The 18,058-nt window shown below is 44.9% G+C and overlaps 1 protein-coding gene across 4 annotated transcripts; it reads right to left on the bottom strand.

Moving 5' to 3' along the window:
* Positions 1 to 398: 398 nt before the first annotated feature.
* Positions 399 to 17,176, bottom strand: LOC121621438. 4 transcript variants are annotated; one of them, XM_041957911.1, is made up of 15 exons: positions 16,912 to 17,169; positions 16,681 to 16,817; positions 16,390 to 16,500; positions 13,856 to 13,965; positions 13,646 to 13,676; positions 13,483 to 13,511; positions 11,902 to 11,959; positions 11,612 to 11,673; positions 11,438 to 11,470; positions 8,086 to 8,134; positions 7,924 to 7,988; positions 6,811 to 6,849; positions 3,868 to 3,939; positions 2,724 to 2,765; positions 400 to 2,281 (listed from the first exon to the last, which is right to left on the bottom strand). In XM_041957911.1, the coding sequence occupies exons 4-15, from the start codon at positions 13,956 to 13,958 to the stop codon at positions 2,187 to 2,189; spliced, it is 678 nt and encodes a 225-aa protein (XP_041813845.1). In that variant the 5' UTR covers positions 13,959 to 13,965; positions 16,390 to 16,500; positions 16,681 to 16,817; positions 16,912 to 17,169; the 3' UTR covers positions 400 to 2,186. The 4 variants fall into 4 exon arrangements, with proteins under 4 accessions (XP_041813846.1, XP_041813845.1, XP_041813843.1 ...); XM_041957909.1 differs by having other exon boundaries at positions 16,390 to 16,817; XM_041957910.1 differs by having other exon boundaries at positions 16,390 to 16,817; positions 16,936 to 17,169.
* Positions 17,177 to 18,058: the final 882 nt, after the last annotated feature.

The raw sequence follows: 18,058 nt of genomic DNA, 5'->3' as shown, positions 1-18,058 counted from the left end.
CCTAGCATAACAACTGGAAAGAGGGAAACAGCTGCAGTTGTGATCATTTACTAACTCAGTGAAGACTTTTTCAGCGTCGCCTTCACTGAACGTGATTTTGCAGGGTTTTCTCCTCTGACCTCGTCTCCAGTCAGAGACGCTGATGGGACGAATGATCTCACTTTGACTCCTCGACCTGCTTCAGAATCCGTCCGCTCAGACTGAAACGGCCGAAGAAAGAAAAGAGTGTCGGAGTTGCAGGAAGGAACGAAAATGAACTGATGAAAATGAACTGATGGAAAACACATTCTGGAAGCTGATTGGTTATCGTTCCTTACCGAACGACGAAGGTGATGATGAAACGTGGCTGTTTTCATCACATCATTTTCATCAGTCAATTTTTGTTCCTCGTATGAGGAATGAATTCTAGAAGAGTTTAAAGTTTTGTTCAAGTTTAATTGAATTATAGTTACTTAAAAAAATTCTAGTTCACACAAGTGGATTACAGATCCAGATACAACAGTAACCATGGTAACAACACATAAATACACTGTAAAAAACTTTAAGACATTCTCAGGAGTTGTCAGTAAGATCAAAGTAAAGCTAAAACATGCTGACACCATCTAACCCTCTCAATGTGGGACAGGTAATGAGGAGGACCAGAGGACAGGAGCTGTTGGGGACAGGTGCTGAGGCGACAGGGAGGACAGGTGCTGAGGAGGACAGGTGCTCAGGAGACAGGTTCTGAGGAGGATAGGTGTTGGGGGGACAGGAAGGACAGGTGCTGAGGAGACAGGTGCTGAGGGGGACAGGGAGGACGGGTGCTGGGAGGGACAGGGAGGACAGGTGCTAAGGAGGACTAGAGGACAGGAGCTGTTGGGGACAGATTCTGAGGAGGACAGGTGCTGAGGAGGATAGGTGTTGGGGGGACAGGGAGGACAGGTGTTGGGGGACAGGAAGGACAGGTGCTGGGGGCCAGGGAGGACAGGTACTGAGGGGGATAGGTGTTGGGGGACAGGAAGGACAGGTGCTGAGGAGACAGGTGCTGGGAGGACAGGGTTAACCTGGGAAGAAGACAAACAGATGGTTTTAGAGGACAGAAATGTAAAAACTGGAGAACAAACTGATCGATTCTGAAGTAGCTCTAATCGATCGGTGAATCCTGACGGAAGTGATCGTGTCTTTGTGTCTTTGGGGATTTTCACTGTGGACCAACCGACTGTTTTCTTTTAATTTAGTGTTCCTGTGTTCCAGGTTCGATCTGTCTGCGGGACAGTCATGTAGAGAAAACATCCCATTAAAGGATACGTTCACTTTGTTCTTGCTCTCAGGATGGACGTGTGCCCATGTTTGTCTCTTGGTCCACAGTGAAACATCTGCACAGCTGTTGAATGGTACGTCTCTGTGCAGGGGGCGTAAGACCGGCCTCACAGAGCTGCTGGCAAGGCTGCAAAAGGATGCACATCAACGCTCCTCGACCTCTAAAAGCTGCGTGTGATTCAGGAAGGTTCAGGAAGGTTCAGGATGGTTTGGTGTGGGTCAGTGTAGTTCGGGATGGTTCGGTGTGATTTGGGGTGGTTCGGTGTGGTTCAGGATGGTTCAGAGCTGACCTCCACTCCTGCACTGAGCTGTACATTTAAAACTGCTCATCATAATCTCACAGAGTTCAAGGTGACGTCTTTAAATGTCCAACAGATAAAAACCCTCAGAGATTCAGAGATTGAAGCGATCTGGAGGTGAAGGGGGGCAAAATCCAGTTCTTGTTCTGGACTAAAGTGACTCCTGACGTTCAGATGAAGCTCTTTGTTTTTGTCCCTCTGCTGCTGAAGCCTTTCTGTGTGTTCATCAAAGGACTGTGGATCTGTTGGGGGGGCAGGAGGTTCAGGGCGAATCTCCGGTTATGTTTATTTGCTGGGTGGAAATCAGGCTCATGGTCACACTTTGCTTTTTAAATCTGATAAACACTGAGGACATATTTCTGTCTCTGTGCAGTAGGTTTCTGTTTCTGGCCCCTGGTGGATTTGTCCGACCACCGTCCTGCTTTAAGAAACCTGATGAAACTGAAACCTCAGCGGCAGAATCTTGTTTTACCCCCACAGATCACAAACCAGACAAACTCCACCGTCATTCTCCATCCTCACTTCCTCCTCTCAGCACTTTTGGACAAACACCATCACGACGTAAAGGTGGAGACTCGGTGCGGTCCTTCAGTCAGTCTGCGTCCCATCGTGCACGTTGACGTAGTTCCCCTCGTCGTCGTCGCTGTCGCTGTCGCTCTGAGCTGATAACTCTGATGAAGATCCTGATGGAAAAATCAGAAACATCAGAATGTGAAGAGTTCTTCCTTCAGGTTAATTAACGACAGTCTGCTCGTTAGAGGCAGATGATGAGTGATGGCGAGGAATCACTTTATACTTTAGGTCAGTCTCTGCTGAACTGTATTGTGTCACATGACTGTCCTCACACGGGCTGACCCCAACCCAAGATTATTGATTCAGCATGATCGATTATTCTGCTAATTAATTTCCTGATGAAAACACGGGAAGCGTGCAGGCTGAATGCGGTATGACCCAGGTCTGAGCAGAAGACAGAGGTGACGAATATCTCATCAACATAATTATGTCTGAAAATATGACATGTACATGAGAGGAACAAACTGGGACTACAGGTGAGCTCACAGAACCAGCACTTCCTGTGTGACACCACCGAAGAAGAGCGTCACACCACCTGAAAACTGAACTCACTTTGGAAGTGCAGCGGATCCACGTTCAGATACTCTCTGTCCTCTGAGGAGACAAAAAGAAGAAAGTGTTACCATGGTGATGAGAAAACATGTGACTTCACTAGAACCAATGAGGGAAGAGGAGTGAACTAAAATGAAAAGAATAAAAGAAAAAGTATTTTTAGAGGAAAATACACAAAACGTGGGGAAGTTACTGCCAGTTTACTGCTGTAATAAAGACCAGAGGTTTGGCCCATGTATCACTGATGTAGGTTAGCATGAACACGGAGCAGGTCCACACATACAACTGAGTCATACTAACACTGTAGCTCTGTATGCTGGACTGCAATATCTGAGGAAGTACTTTAATATGAGGTCTGAGTTTTTGGCTGACTGGGTTGCCGGGAACGTCCAGTCAGTTAAACTTTGATTTGGCGTTAAAATTCAACTTGCTAAGCTAATTTACGTTCGGTTGTAGCAAAGACTCTGTGGAGTCTGCTCGTCATCTTTTACGGTTAGTACATTTTATTTTAAGACCCTTTTTCACAAGATAAAATTAGCATCCCAACCAATATCACCGTGAGTTTGAATTACGGATGCACCTTGCTAGCTAACATAGCTGGCTAGCACTAGCATTAGTTGGCAATTAGCCCTTAGTGCTCCACCCTTCTTCTGGCTTCAAAATCCAAGTTGGCGGCTGACAAGAGGCTAGGTCCGCTTCTGCAGAGGAACGTCAGTTTCCAACAGTCACCTGGCGTCTACGTACGTGACGCAGGTTAAATACGGTACGTAGCTCATGTCGTGAAACATATGACTAATATTATTGTTGTTAAAAATTACACATTAAACAGAAATGTTAAATTCACCAACTTGTTATAAAAACTTTGTCTTGTAACGTTAAATGAAATTCTGCCTTTATTGTTTCAAATTAATATTTAATAATATATCATATATTTCAAATTAATATTAATTGTTTCAAATTAATATTTTTTAGTATCTTGTGATACTGTCTCAGTTTTAGCCCTGCTGTAAAGTTCATGTTCCCTAATCCCTGACCCTAACCCCTAATCTCTGATCCTGACCCCTAACCCCTAATCTCTGATCCTGACCCCTAACCCCTGACCCCTGACCTGATCCCTGACCCTTCTCTCACTCTGACTGCTCACCTTCTTCTTCTTCCTCAGCTGACTGCAGGTTTGGACTATTGAAGACTGATGCTGGGTTGGCTGGAGCTGCATCTGCATGACAGGGCAGAGCTGATTATTGATTAAAATATTGATTACATTTTGGCATTCGACATTAAGAATGATGTAAATGGATACTGTTGATCTAAAGAGAACCAGTGAAGTCAAACCACCGGTGTGATGCTACGTTATGTTATTGTACTGTAGCTTGATGGCAACTGGCTTCAATATTAAGTCAGGATATTATTAACAACATGCTGACGTGGCTATGGAGGTTTTCATGACCACTTGTCTTCCTTAGAGAAAAATTGGGTAAGAAATTGTCACTTTTGTTCTCCTTTTCAATCAATCAATCAATCAATCATCAATTGTTTAGCACCTTTTATAAAGGTTAAGCATCTTAAAGTGCTTCACAGGTGACTGATGATGAGATAGAACAAGTGTAGTGAAATTAAAAAAAGATTAGAAAGATAAAAATGACAATGAAATACAATAAAAGAGCTTTAAAAGCTATGATAATAACAATAATAATGTAGCTAGATAAAAGTTAAAAATAGCCCTTCAGCCCTTTTCTTTCTGTTTGTTCCAACTTCAGTTGTGATTAGGGATGCACGATAATTATCGGGCCGATAACAGGAAATTATGACGTCATTCCGATAAGTCCGATATCATGACGAACAGCCCCGATAACATATGTGTTTTTGACAGCACGGCAGCGCCCCGAATGGCCTGCGGTGAATGCTGCGTTCATGTGACGTTGGCATAATCAGAAAAAAAACTCTCTCACTGGGAAAAATCATGAATACCTCCTCATGGCAGAAAACAACTCATTAACTCGGTCATAATTTTCCTAGTTGCTGACTTGAATTAATATTCGCAGTATTTTTTCACATGTTACACACAAAAAATAGAAACATGAACTTAAATAGGCCGAAAGAACGACTGCCAAACGAGGGAGCGGGAGAATGTACGTTACACCTTGAATGCAGCATGCGGCACAGCGTGCTTATGAAAACAGAGTTCAGACTTCTTCAAAGTTTCCGAAGGAGACAGTTCGCTGGTTATTCGTAACAAATGTTCCAAGCGAGTTCCACGAGGAGCGAGAAATGGCACGAGCTTTAAAACCTGGTCAGTCACCTGAAACATAACCACCGCTTTGACGGAGTTTGGAAAGCGTATGAGGACGCCCGGCCTGCTAAAGACGCTAACGTTAGCAAGCCAGCCGCAAAGAAGCCACCGGGACTGACACACGTCGGCGAGGCTTTCGAAAAGTCCAAGAAATTTGCCAAAGATGACCCACGGGCTGAGGTTATTGAAGATTTAATCATGGACGTGATGATGCTTGACTTACTATGGACTGCCCTTCTTCAGTTAGTTTACATAGATCAGTCTAAGTAAGGGATCATGTATCTTCCTTCAGGATGACACAGAAGCCCGACGCGAAGCGGTGGGGTTAATTTCTCCGTAGGAAACTGCTCACTACACGTTATCCCTCTTAGAACTCTGCTCACTACTAAAGCATTCAATAGTGTGACACAAAATACTGATTAAAACATATTTATTGATTTAGAATGAATCTACTCTCGTCTGTCACATCTCTCAGTGCGCAGCGGCTTTGAAAGTAAACACGTACGTTGCCTAGCAACCGCCTCTCACTGTGCGCAGGCCGGCAGGCAGGAAAACTTATTTCTTTACAGATACTCAGAGAAATCATGTCAAATGTGGAGAAGTGACGGGACATCCCAGACCTGAGAGAGAAGCTGGAGACAGAGTTTGGTTTACCGCTATTTTTTCGGATTGATGGATTAAAGTCCCGCATCAGCTGATTTCTGCTTTCAGCGTCAGACATTAAAAAAATCTGTCTCCAGTTTTGTCTCCAGTCTTTTAGCAGACCGATGGTCCATGCTGTGTTTCTCTTGGTGTTTTTTTCGTGTCTGTCGGCTTCAATCTGGTCAATCTCTGCGTCCTCAAGTCTTTTGTGTCTTAATATCGCTCCTCCTGTCGGTCCAGCGTTGTTCTTTACTTTTCTCGTCTTTTTTGCTGGGGACATCATTCTCCAGCCAAGTGTTTGGTCCTCTCCAAACAAATTAAAAATAATGTCTGTGACTGTTAGGAACGCCGCTGAATTTTCGCGATTGACCAATCAGAATTGAGTATTTAAGAGTGCCGTCTTCTAACTTGTGTCAGTACATTATGCACTGTGCATTATTTTTGTTGTCATTGAGGAACGCACTTTTTCAGTTTGTTTAAATAGAAATGTTTGAATCTTACTTGTGTCAGTGCATTCATTTTCTCTGTATATTTTTTTGTTTGTAAACTTCTGGAATGCACTTTTTCAGTGTGTAATCCTGATGCATGTATTTGCATCATTTCAAGGGGCCTTTGTTTTTTATGTCAGTAAGAAATGCACCTTATTTAAATTGATGTGCGATATCAAATACCTCTCAAACATGTTTGAGAGGCTTGCCAATAGTTTTTCATTGGAAAAATAAATATCTCTTCATTTAAAGAGTCAAAACTGTTTTTGGTTTTGTTCGTGGTATTGATGTCATGATGTTAGGTATATGTGTGTGTTATTGGTATCGGCCTTTAGGAGCTGAAAGTTATCAGTTATCAGTATCAGTTTTAAAAAACAGTTATCGTGCATCCCTAGTTGTGAAGTATGAGTTTGACTTTCTCCAGCAGCCAGTCGGACTGAACCATTCAGTGTTTGCACTGAGGGGGTGATCTGTGAGGCTACCTGGGTGAGTTTAACTAAAAAAGGAATGGACAAACACACGACTTTGTGTCTGGAATGCCAAGATGCTAAAATATTATATTAGGCGCCCTAAATAATGTCCTCAGATCATTAATGTTCTCTGTTCATGTGTTTCTGAGAGCTCCTGTCAGAATCAACCTAACTCTCCAACAGTAGAAACTTCTCACCTTTCTTCTCTGGGACGTTTTCATAATCATGTAGAACATCTGTGGATGAAAACAAACAGCTGATCAGGTCACATGTGACCTCTGACAGACAGGACACATGTTTATGTTCATGCTCAAATCAACACGTTTCTCCACACAGAGGGTGGAGGCTGAAGGTGGAGGCTGAGGGTGGAGGCTGAAGGTCAGTCACCCGTTTCAGTGGAAGTGAGAACATGAATCACAGATAATGATAATAATACTTTCAGTAATATTGATGCATCACCTCCATTAGTTTAACAGCTGATGAAATAAAAAGATCCCAAAAACTGCTGGATGAAACTCTACAGCCTCAACAGTGATGGAGGAAGTACTCCGATCCTTTACAGCAGTAAAAGTACTAATACCACAATGTACAAATACTCTGTCCTGCATTTAAAATGTTACTTCATAGAAAGCATGTAAATGTACTCCAAGTATTCAAGTAAAAGTATTAAGTGCAGTAAAACTTCCCTGTGACTGTTCTCCTGTTCTCTCTGATCTCATCAGATTACTGTGACTCAGTCGTTCATGTCAAAGCAGGATTTTACTGTTGGAGCTGGTTGAGCTTCATTTGAACTAATGATTCTTTTCATTCTGGATCAATCAGCTGATTATTTCCTCCATTAATCGATCGATCGATCGGTTTGGAAACATTGTGAAAATAGTGAGAAATGTGGGGACGATGAGGCCAAAGTGACGCCTTCACAGTGTTTGTTTAGTCCAAAGCTCCACATTATTACAAACACATTCAGATCATTCAGATCATTCAGAGGAAAAGCAGCAAATCAAACATCTGAGAAGCTCGACATCAAATGATTTTACAGCTGAAATCACGGATGTATGAACTGCTGGAATTTCATTTATAACAAAGCATCAGATTTTATAAACTCGTCACTGATTTCGTGTGTGAAAATCTTAGATTGTAAAGTAACTAAAGCTGTAGTGGCGTAAAAAGTCAGATATTTCCTCTGAGATGTGGTGGAGCAGAAGTAGTAAGTGGGATGAAAATAAGTGCAAGTAACTTAAATAAAGTAGTGAGTAGATCTACTCAGTTACATTCCACCTCTGAGCCTGACTCTGTGTTTCAAACTGTACCTGAACTGGGTGTCGAGGCTCTGCTCTGATTGGTCAGAGGAGTTTCACCTTCGGGGAGCACGATTCTGCAGATATCAAAGAAGAGGAGGATCAGATCAGGCCAGACTCTGATTGGCTGCGGCAGCCGTGATGAAAAACAGCAGAGAAACATGTGAAACCTACATGTATCCTGGGTCCTCTGCATCACTCTCACTGTTCACGTAGTCAGGTCCTGCAGGAAACAACATGTCAGCTCAACTCATCCGCCATCATCACACTGACATCATGTGACATCACTCTGACATCATGTGACATCACGTTTGACATCATGTGACATCACTCTGACATCATGTGACATCACACTGACATCATGTGACATCATGTGACATCATGTGACATCACGCTGACATCACACTGACATCACTCTGACATCATGTGACATCACGCTGACATCACAGTGACATCACTCTGACATCATGTGACATCACATTTGACATCACGCTGACATCACTCTGACATCATGTGACATCACGCTGACATCACAGTGACATCACTCTGACATCATGTGACATCACTCTGACATCACTCTGACATCACTCTGACATCACTCTGACATCACTGACATCACTGACATCACTGACATCACGCTGACATCACGCTGACATCACTCTAACATCACGCTGACATCACTGTGACATCACGCTGACATCACGCTGACATCACGGTGACATCACGGTGACATCACAGTGACATCACGCTGACATCACTGTGACATCACTGTGACATCACGCTGACATCACTGACATCACGCTGACATCACTCTGACATCACAGTGACATCACGCTGACATCACTGTGACATCACTGTGACATCACGCTGACATCACGCTGACATCACGCTGACATCACGTGACATCACGTGACATCACGTGACATCACGCTGACATCACGCTGACATCACGCTGACATCACTCTGACATCATGTGACATCACTATGACATCACAGTGACATCACTCTGACATCACGCTGACATCACTCTGACATCACGTGACATCACGTGACATCACGTGACATCACTCTGACATCACGCTGACATCATGTGACATCACTCTGACATCACGCTGACATCACTCTGACATCACGTGACATCACAGTGACATCACGATGACATCACTGTGACATCACTGTGACATCACTGTGACATCACTCTGACATCACGTGACATCACTGTGACATCACTCTGACATCACGTGACATCACGTGACATCACGTGACATCACGCTGACATCACTCTGACATCACGCTGACATCACTCTGACATCTCGCTGACGTCACAGTGACATCACTCTGACATCATGTGACATCACTCTGACATCACAGTGACATCACGCTGACATCACGCTGACCACACACTGACATCACTGTGACATCACGCTGACATCACGCTGACATCACGCTGACATCACGTGACATCACAGTGACATCACGGTGACATCGTGTGACATCGTGTGACATCACTCTGACATCACAGTGACGTCACGTGACATCACGATGACATCACGATGACAGCACGGTGACATCACGCTGACATCACTCTGACATCGTGTGACGTCACGTTTGACATCGTGTGACATCACACTGACATCATGTGACATCACTCTGACATCACTCTGACATCATGTGACATCACAGTGACATCACGTGACATCACGTGACATCACTCTGACATCACAGTGACATCACAGTGACATCACTCTGACATCACAGTGACATCACTCTGACATCACAGTGACATCACTCTGACATCGTGTGACGTCACGTTTGACATCGTGTGACGTCACGTTTGACATCGTGTGACATCACGCTGACATCACTCTGACATCACAGTGACGTCACGTGACATCACGCTGACATCACGCTGACATCACGCTGACATCACTCTGACATCACAGTGACATCACAGTGACATCACTCTGACATCGTGTGACGTCACGTTTGACATCGTGTGACATCACACTGACATCATGTCACATCACTGACATCATGTGACATCACGCTGACATCACACTGACATCACTCTGACATCATGTGACATCATTCTGACATCACTCTGACATCACGTGACATCACATGACATCATGCTGACATCACTCTGACATCACGCTGACATCACGTGACATCACGCTGACATCATGTGACATCACTCTGACATCACGTGACATCACGCTGACATAACACACATCGAACCGGAAGTACTTCTGGTCCGCCATCTTGCTGGCCGTCCCAAAGCGCAAATTGAGGCTCTGAGGAGCGAGGATCGAGGAGCGAGAAGGGCTCTTGGAGGAGCTATGAGCGAGGATACATCAGTGCATCCTACCCGGAAGTCTGTCAACTGAACGGAATGAAGACTCCGCCCCCACAGCTGTCACGTTTGAACGAGGTGGAGAAAGTGCGCTAGTGTTAATATCCTGCAGTGAATGGCTGTAATTCAGATGAGCCTAACTTAAAGTTACGTTCTCCAAAGAGCGATAATACAAGAACATGAGGATCCGTTGTTGTTGTCCGATATTTCAATCACGTAGGAGATGATGTTTAGTGAGCAGGGACGATAGCTCCTGCTATTATCCCGCTTAGAACTCTGCTCACTACTAAAGCATTCAATATAAAGTGACACAAAATAGTGATTAAAACATATTTTATTGATTTAAAATGAGTCTACTCTCGTCTGTCATCGCTCTCACTGCGCAGCCGCTCTGAAAGTAAACACGTACGTTGCCTAGCAACCACCTCTCACTGTGCGCAGGCCGGCAGGCAGGAAAATTTATTTCTTTACAGATATTCAGAGAAATCATGTCAAATGTGGAGAAGAGACGGGATATGCCAGACCTGAGAGAGACGTAGCTGGAGACAGAGTTTGGTTTACCGCTGTTATTTCTACTGATGGATAAAAGTCCCGCAGCAGCTGATTTCTGCTTTCAGCGGGGAGTGAATATAACAGTAAATGCAGCAGATCCAGCTGTGTCGCGTCATCAGAAACAGACGTCGCTTCACGTGACGCTTCAGAGGAAAGGACGTCTCAATTTTCCCTAAAACATATTTCCTTGTTTCTTCTCTCCTTGTGTGGTTTCCTTGCGTCCTCTCATGCATCCCCGGTGGGAGGGACAAAGACGCAAGGAAAAGACGCAAGTGAGGGAAACGAGGATGCAATTTTGAGAAATGGGATGTACCCATACATAAACTTAAAGTAGGCTAAATTTTTATTTCTGTTTGGTTTGTCTCTTCCTGCAGTGACCACACTGACACTACAATTCAGTCCCAGGTCCAGTCTAAAGTCCTGGCAATCAAGTCCAAAGTTCTGCCAATCAGGTCTCAGGTCCTTGTGGTTAACATGAACATTAACACTAAACCAGGACTGCTGCACTTTCTAAATGCCTCCATGTTTGTGAATTACAGAAGAACAGAAGACACTGCTTCCTCATTCCACTTTGAATACTGTTTGAATATTCTGATGCAGTTAAAGCAAACATGGTCTTACCGTCAGCTGGATTCTCGTAACTTGGATTACTATCTGTAGGAACGAACGCGTCAGATTGTTAACAGGTTTCTTTTTTACATCTGAAATAAACAGCTGAATGACAGCCAGAAGAACACCACGCCTGAAAAGACAACACATCATCAAATGAAAGTCGAAAGAAAAGCCGGATCTCACCAGTTTCTGTCGGGGTGAAGGATCTGTGTCTCCGCTGGGTTCCAGGATCTGCTGAAAGTGAGCTGAGTGAGGAAAGAGAGTAAACAGGTGAACCTGAGGCACGAATTATCTGTCCAGATCAAAACCCTGACATGAGCCGACTGTCCTCTGTAGTCCCAGTTCAGACTCAGATCTGAGAGATCAAGCTGTGTGGAAGCAGAGATCTGGACGAGGGTCTAAAAACCGCAAACCACACAAAGCTCCGGTGTTCATTTCACCTGAAATACAGTAACGTTTCAAACAGTACTCACAAAGGTGACAGCTGGTTGGAGGAAGGGTGGATGGAGTTCCGATCGATGGTCGGCTGGGCTGTAATTCAACAGAGAAGGTCACCCCCATCATCATCCTCACCATCGTCATTAAAAACAATGTACAGCATCATTTTAGATTTCTCCAGATACGCAGCTTTCCCAGAGAAAAGTTCCCCTCATTTCCTTTCCTGCCACCCAAGGAGCATTTTGATACAATTCTAGGATTAGATCCTTATGAGAGGAAGCGTGTATCTGTCATTTATAATATGATTGGAGACCTCAAACCAGTATCATGGGATAAAACTAAAACGGAATGGGAAAGGGATTTGGGGGTTGAGCTCTCTGATGATATGTGGCAGCATAGTCTAAAACGTATTCATACCTCGTCATTGTGTATACACCACGGTTTAATTCAATTTAAAGTACTCCACCATCTGCATTATTCAAGGGATAAGTTGGCCAAACTCTTTCCCACTACAGATCCAGGCTGTCCGAGGTGCAGTCATGTACCCACCACAGTTGGATATATGTTTTGGTCATGCACCTCCCTCGACGACTATTGGAGACAGATATTTGATGTATTTTCCAAAATCTGTGGCCAGTCCATAACACCTGACTATCACACAGCCATTTTTGGCGTACCACCACCAGGCTGCAAAGTCTCAAACCTGCAAGCAAATGCTTTGGCATGCTCGCACGCAGACTCATACTTTTTAATTGGAAGTCAAATTCAGCCCCGTCATTCCTGCAGTGGCTGAGGGATGTGCTATCTTTTCTACCTTTAGAGAAAATGAGATACAAGATATGTAAAGCCCACAGAAACTTTGCCTTGACCTGGAGTCCCTTTATAGAATTTGTAGAAGGCTTTTCTTTTCAATGATACACCTTAATACAAGTTGTGTTGGAGAGTTAAAGCCTCTTTATTATATGCTCAAAACATCAAATCACTGAATATGAACATATAATGAGGGGTTCCTGTCTAACTATTTCTGTATTTGTTTTTGTACTTTTTCTGTTTATTTGATTTAATTTTGTTTACGAGCCTTGGGGGGTGGGGGGTGGGTGTTTATGTTCGGAAGTTGTATGTTTGTTAATAGAAAAATGCAAAATAAAGTTGGGAAAAAAAAACAATGTACAGGTCAACATCATCAGCGTAGAGTCGAAGTCACCATCATGAAGTATACGACCTGTGACCTGTACGCTAATAATGTTTATTGATTAACCTGAAACATGAAACTAATCAATTATTGGTATTTTGATAACTGTAATCTGAATTATTCTGAAATTCATCACAAAAAGTCTCAAATAATTAACAAATAACAGTAAAAGTTTTGCTGCCAATTCAAACTGTTCAGGTCATGTTAGATCAATCTAAGATCAATTCTTTTTATCTCACATTTTGATATCAAATCCTCTGACGGCCAGTTATCCCATAAGAAATAAACTTTTATTGTTAATGTATTATTTATCATTAAAATCAGTGTTTCCGCTTTGCATGTTAGCATTTCCCATAGCAGCCATGAATTCAAGCCTCTGAAACGTCGAAACTTCTCTCAGCCGTCTGAGGCGTTTCAGACTTACATGGATGGATGACTCTGAACTCTGTGGATCTGATGGAAAGAACGAAAACAGACATTATTTAACTCGTTCAGTCATGATTTCATCATAAATGCTAAGATTTATTCTGAAGGAATGTGAAAATGTTATCTTTAATCCATGTGGACGAGCAGAAGAAGAGACTCACTCCTCTGAAGGATTGGCCTGTCTGATGTAGACTGGTGGAGAAAACAGAAAAATAACATTTACTTCAGTTTCAGTAACTGAGATGTGTCAGATCGACCATCAGAGGTGTGAAAACTGGGGTTGAGACACAGGATGTCGTGTTGGGTCAAAGCGAAGCAGACCAGCAGCCGTTAACCGCATGCTGGTGCAGCACGAAGGGACACGAACCCACCCAGCGGGCCTTTGTTCCTGCAGTGCAGACACACGACAGCCAGGAGGACCATGGAGACGAAGACGGCGCCCGCCATAACCAAGAGGAGCCAGCTGACGGCCATGTTTCATCTGAGGAGGACAGCGTGAGACGGTTAGAGCGTCTGTCCCGACCCAAATGTCTCAGCAGCTGTTTGATGTTAACCAACCAACCAATTGATAAATGAATGGATTCAAGATACTCAAAGGCAAAATAAACACACACACACACACACACACACACACACACACACACACACACACACAAGACTTTAAACAATAAGTGTGATGTTATTTTAGATTTCTCTTCTCGTCCAGCTTCAGTGGAGTTTCAATCAAACAGGAGGAAACAGCATCTGAGGGGACTATTTTCAGTGGCGGATGAAGCCACGTTTGGTGCTGTAGTGAGTGTTAAAGGACATTAAAGCTGTAGCGTACTGAGCGTGTCACATGACTGCTTCATGATTGATTGACAGGGAGATTTAATGATGTCAGGACGTCTCAAAGAGTCGATCCTGTTAAAAACAAACTTTTTTAAATTGTTCAAACCTGCTTCTGACTTACAGATGAAACTTTGACAGATGATGAAATATGACGTGTTTTTGTAAATGTGTAAAATAACTAAAGCTGCCAGATTAACAGTGCGCCCTCTGATGTGTGATGTAATGCACTTATTTCAGCGCCGGTTCCTCTGATCCACATCACGTTCACGCCGTCTGTCGCTGTAACTGAAACGGCGAACACGAGGACGCCATGTTGGAAATCCGGTCTGTTCTGTTTTCTTCTTCTCTTGCTGGTTTTGACGCTCCTGAAGCTTCAGAGCAGGAACACGATGAGGATCTGCCTCCTGATCGCTCAGGTGCGTCGCTCAGGAAGGAAAACCACGTCACATGTGCTTCACCCGACGGCCACAGACCCCTTTTCTTTCTCAACCTGAAGTCTCCATGCACGCACGCGCACACACACACACACACACACACACACACACACACACACACACACACACACACACCTGCTTCTCCTCACAACACAACGACGAGCTTTAATATTTCTGCTCATCTAAAAACCTCAAACTTTCTCCTTTCACAGAGATCACAGTCGGCGCCGCACGCTGACAGGACGCCATCTTGGGAGTTGTGGCTCCGTTTTTGAGCTCATTTTTAGTTTGTTTTTTTTTTCTTTTTTCCACAGAAATACCCAAAAGTTTGATTTAAAGGCCGCCGGCCAACAGAAATGAGAGCAGAAAGGTCAAAGACGTGCGAAGGAAGCGGGACAGGAAAAGGTTCACAGATTTGATCGCAGTGTGAAGTTTATGACACAACTGAGCTGCAACGCTTCACGCCGAGATGGAAGCCACACAGCGACGACGATAATCTGCTCTCACCCGCAGGGACGCGTCTTCCTCAGCATGTCTTCTGCTGGGACGCAGTTTAAAACGAACAAAACTATCTTTAAAGTGAGAAAAAACATGAACAGCTGGAAAAGAAGCAGTCAGATCCTTTACTGAAGTAAAAAAGGAGCAAAAGTAAAAGAAAAAGAAATGAATACTGACATATTTACAGGTAACTACAGACAAGCTGCAGCTCAACCACAAACTGCTCAACTGTTGTACTTCATCGATAATATGCATCATTTAATGAGATCATCACACACTGCTCAGCTGGAAATACTCAGGTACAAATACTGAAAACTACTGTGAAGTACTTGAGTCGGTGGCTTTGAAGCAGAACTCGACTGATTGAGCCACGAGGACGTTTTTATCTTTGTCTTATCAGCTTCCTGAAGTTTCTGCTTCTTTTCTGTTAGTGTGAACGTGACTCCAGGAAGTAGCTGCTCCCACCGTCACTCAAACACAAGAAAGCTCCATCAATAAAACCGTTTTAACATTTCAGCTCATCAGGCAAACCACATACGTGTTCATTACTGAGCTTTAGAGGCGCCGCTGGGTCGGTTTCATCACCTGGCCTACAGGCTAGCTGTTAATGCTAAGCTAAGATAAGCGCCTTCTGGCAGTGGCTTCATATCTACTGTACAGAGAGTGATGTCAACCTGAACATCGAACGTCCCGGAGACGGTTCTGAAACGTCCCGGAGGCTCCTCAGACTCGATCGGGAGCTGACAGAAAGAGAGCAGAGACCTCCACAGGACAGTAGAGATGTACCTGGAGGACCGAACCCTCTGCTGATGGACCCATCGTCACGGTTTAAATGAAGAAAAGCTCGTTCGCACAGCCTCTCGGGACACGCTGGCTTCACTCGGTTCAGTGATGAACTCGTCTGATTGTTGCCTCAGAGAGCGAAGTGAAGGAGTGAAAGACCAGGATGAAGAGCATGTGGCCTACGGCGGCTCACCGGACCGCTGGGCCCAGAACTAGGCCTCAAAGTGAAACCTGCACAGGTCCACTTCAGGGTTCAGCCTCATCGTCTTGATGTGCATGCTGGGAACAAACTGAGGCTCCTGCATCACACAGAGGTCATAAAACCAACAGCTGATGATGTAAAACGATGGAGAACTCACCTACGCCTGAGGACAAGCAGCGGATGGAGAGACGGCTGTGTGGTGACGAGGAGGACGGAGGATCGGTGAAGTTCTGGGGCCTGCGGCTGGTCTGGTGTCCCCCCACAGTATCTGGTCCACATGAGGCGACTACTGTAACCAAACATCTGCCATGTCTGAACACTTGTTGGCTTTCTTTCTCCGTCTTTTGTCTTTCTCGTCTGACGGCCTGATCTGCACCTTCAACAGCCTCCTTCCTCCCTCCCTCTTTGTCACTGACTCTCTCTATCTGTCATCGCTGCACCCAATCACCTTCTGAGTCGAGTCGCCGGCTGGTGTTTCACCTCCCGCCACAGATCCTCTGATCTTCCTCAGCGTTTCCTCTGAGGAAGGTGATGAAGGACCATCAGCTCAGGTCAGGTGTGTCCACAGAGATGAAGCACTGGTCTCTGAAGACACACAGGAGGGTCTTAAAAAAACCAACTGATCAAAACCCCGAACATGAGAATACAAGGTGACAAACTGCTGCAAAGGTTGACTCACCAACCAGGTGAGTCACTAACCAACCGGCAGCAGAGAATCCACGGCGCTGTGATGCGAGCGATGCGTGTGGGTCGATCAAACTGTTCTGCAGCTGCTGGTGGAAACCGGCAAAGAGGCCTTCAGCAAAAAAGTTTCACACAAACACCTCGAACCAATCAGCAGATGTAGATGTGACACCTCAGAGCGTCGCCGGGTGTCGAAGAGCTGCAGCGCTGCCTGAACGCTGCTGCAACCGTCTCGATATCCTCCCACCTACAAACAGGAAACCACACCGAGGAGAGGAAGCCGAGTCCTCCTCTCCTCTTCACTCCTCTCCTGTCCTCGCTCGGCCTCTTTTCTCCTTCTGTCGACAGAAGAGCAAAAGACAGCAGAGCAGAGAAACCCCCTAAAGAGGGAGGGGGGGGGGGGGGCAGGGGGACACCTGCAGGGGGAAACACAGCAGTCGGCAGATTGGGGCCTAATTCTGCTTCATGAGGCTGTGCAGGTGAAAGTGGTTCAGGCTGACTTGTGATCATTTGGGCAACTTCTGAGTGCAGATTTAAAGTAAAACTGGAACAATGTGTCAAACCGTGTTTTAGAGGAAAGACCGCAGGGGGGGCGACTGGTTGTTTTGGTAAATGTGCCGTCCCGCCTACGTTACAGAGCGCCACACGGCGAGTTTTACCATCCACGCCGTCTCCCACGCACTGAACCACACAGCTCTGTCTCTCTGCAGGGGTGGAAACTAAAATCAAGACGCCATTAGTTTGGTTTGCAGTCACTTTCGACATGTCACCGTGGTCCTGAAGTCCTCTTCTTCCTGTCAGTGATGCTGTTTGTGATCCTCATGGACAGGGTCTCAGGGGAGGGGCAGGGGCAACCTAACCCTAACCCTCCTCCTGGGAACCTTCCTCTGGAGGTTTTCCAGGCACATCCAGCTGGTAGGAGATGCCGGGGTAGACCCAGAACCTGCTGGAGGTCTCACCTGGCCTCAGGATCCTCCAACAGCTGCCACCACAACTCAGGACGATAGGCAGAAAGAGGACGGATGGACGATGTTCCTCATCTCCCTGAGGCTCAGTTTTTTCTTTCAGTTTTCTTTTGTTTCCATATGAGCCAGTTTCTTTCTATCATTTTATCCTCATTTATAGATTATAAATATGTTAAC

Source organism: Chelmon rostratus, chromosome 17 (genome assembly GCF_017976325.1).
Source record: "Chelmon rostratus isolate fCheRos1 chromosome 17, fCheRos1.pri, whole genome shotgun sequence".
Lineage (NCBI taxonomy): Eukaryota > Metazoa > Chordata > Actinopteri > Chaetodontiformes > Chaetodontidae > Chelmon > Chelmon rostratus.
The sequence above is the reverse complement of the archived record's forward strand: the minus strand, read 5'-3'. Positions and strand labels throughout refer to the sequence as shown.

Excerpts from the sequence above, each read along its gene's own strand:
- LOC121621438 (XM_041957909.1), bottom strand. The coding sequence starts at position 13,958 with ATGGCCGTCAGCTGGCTCCTCTTGGTTATGGCGGGCGCCGTCTTCGTC. Across the intron at positions 13,677-13,855 it reads CAGGAACAAAGGCCCGCTGG|TCTACATCAGACAGGCCAAT; the intron begins GTGGGTTCGTGT and ends TTTCTCCACCAG. Across the intron at positions 11,960-13,482 it reads GTTCAGAGTCATCCATCCAT|CCCAGCCGACCATCGATCGG; the intron begins GTAAGTCTGAAA and ends GTTGAATTACAG.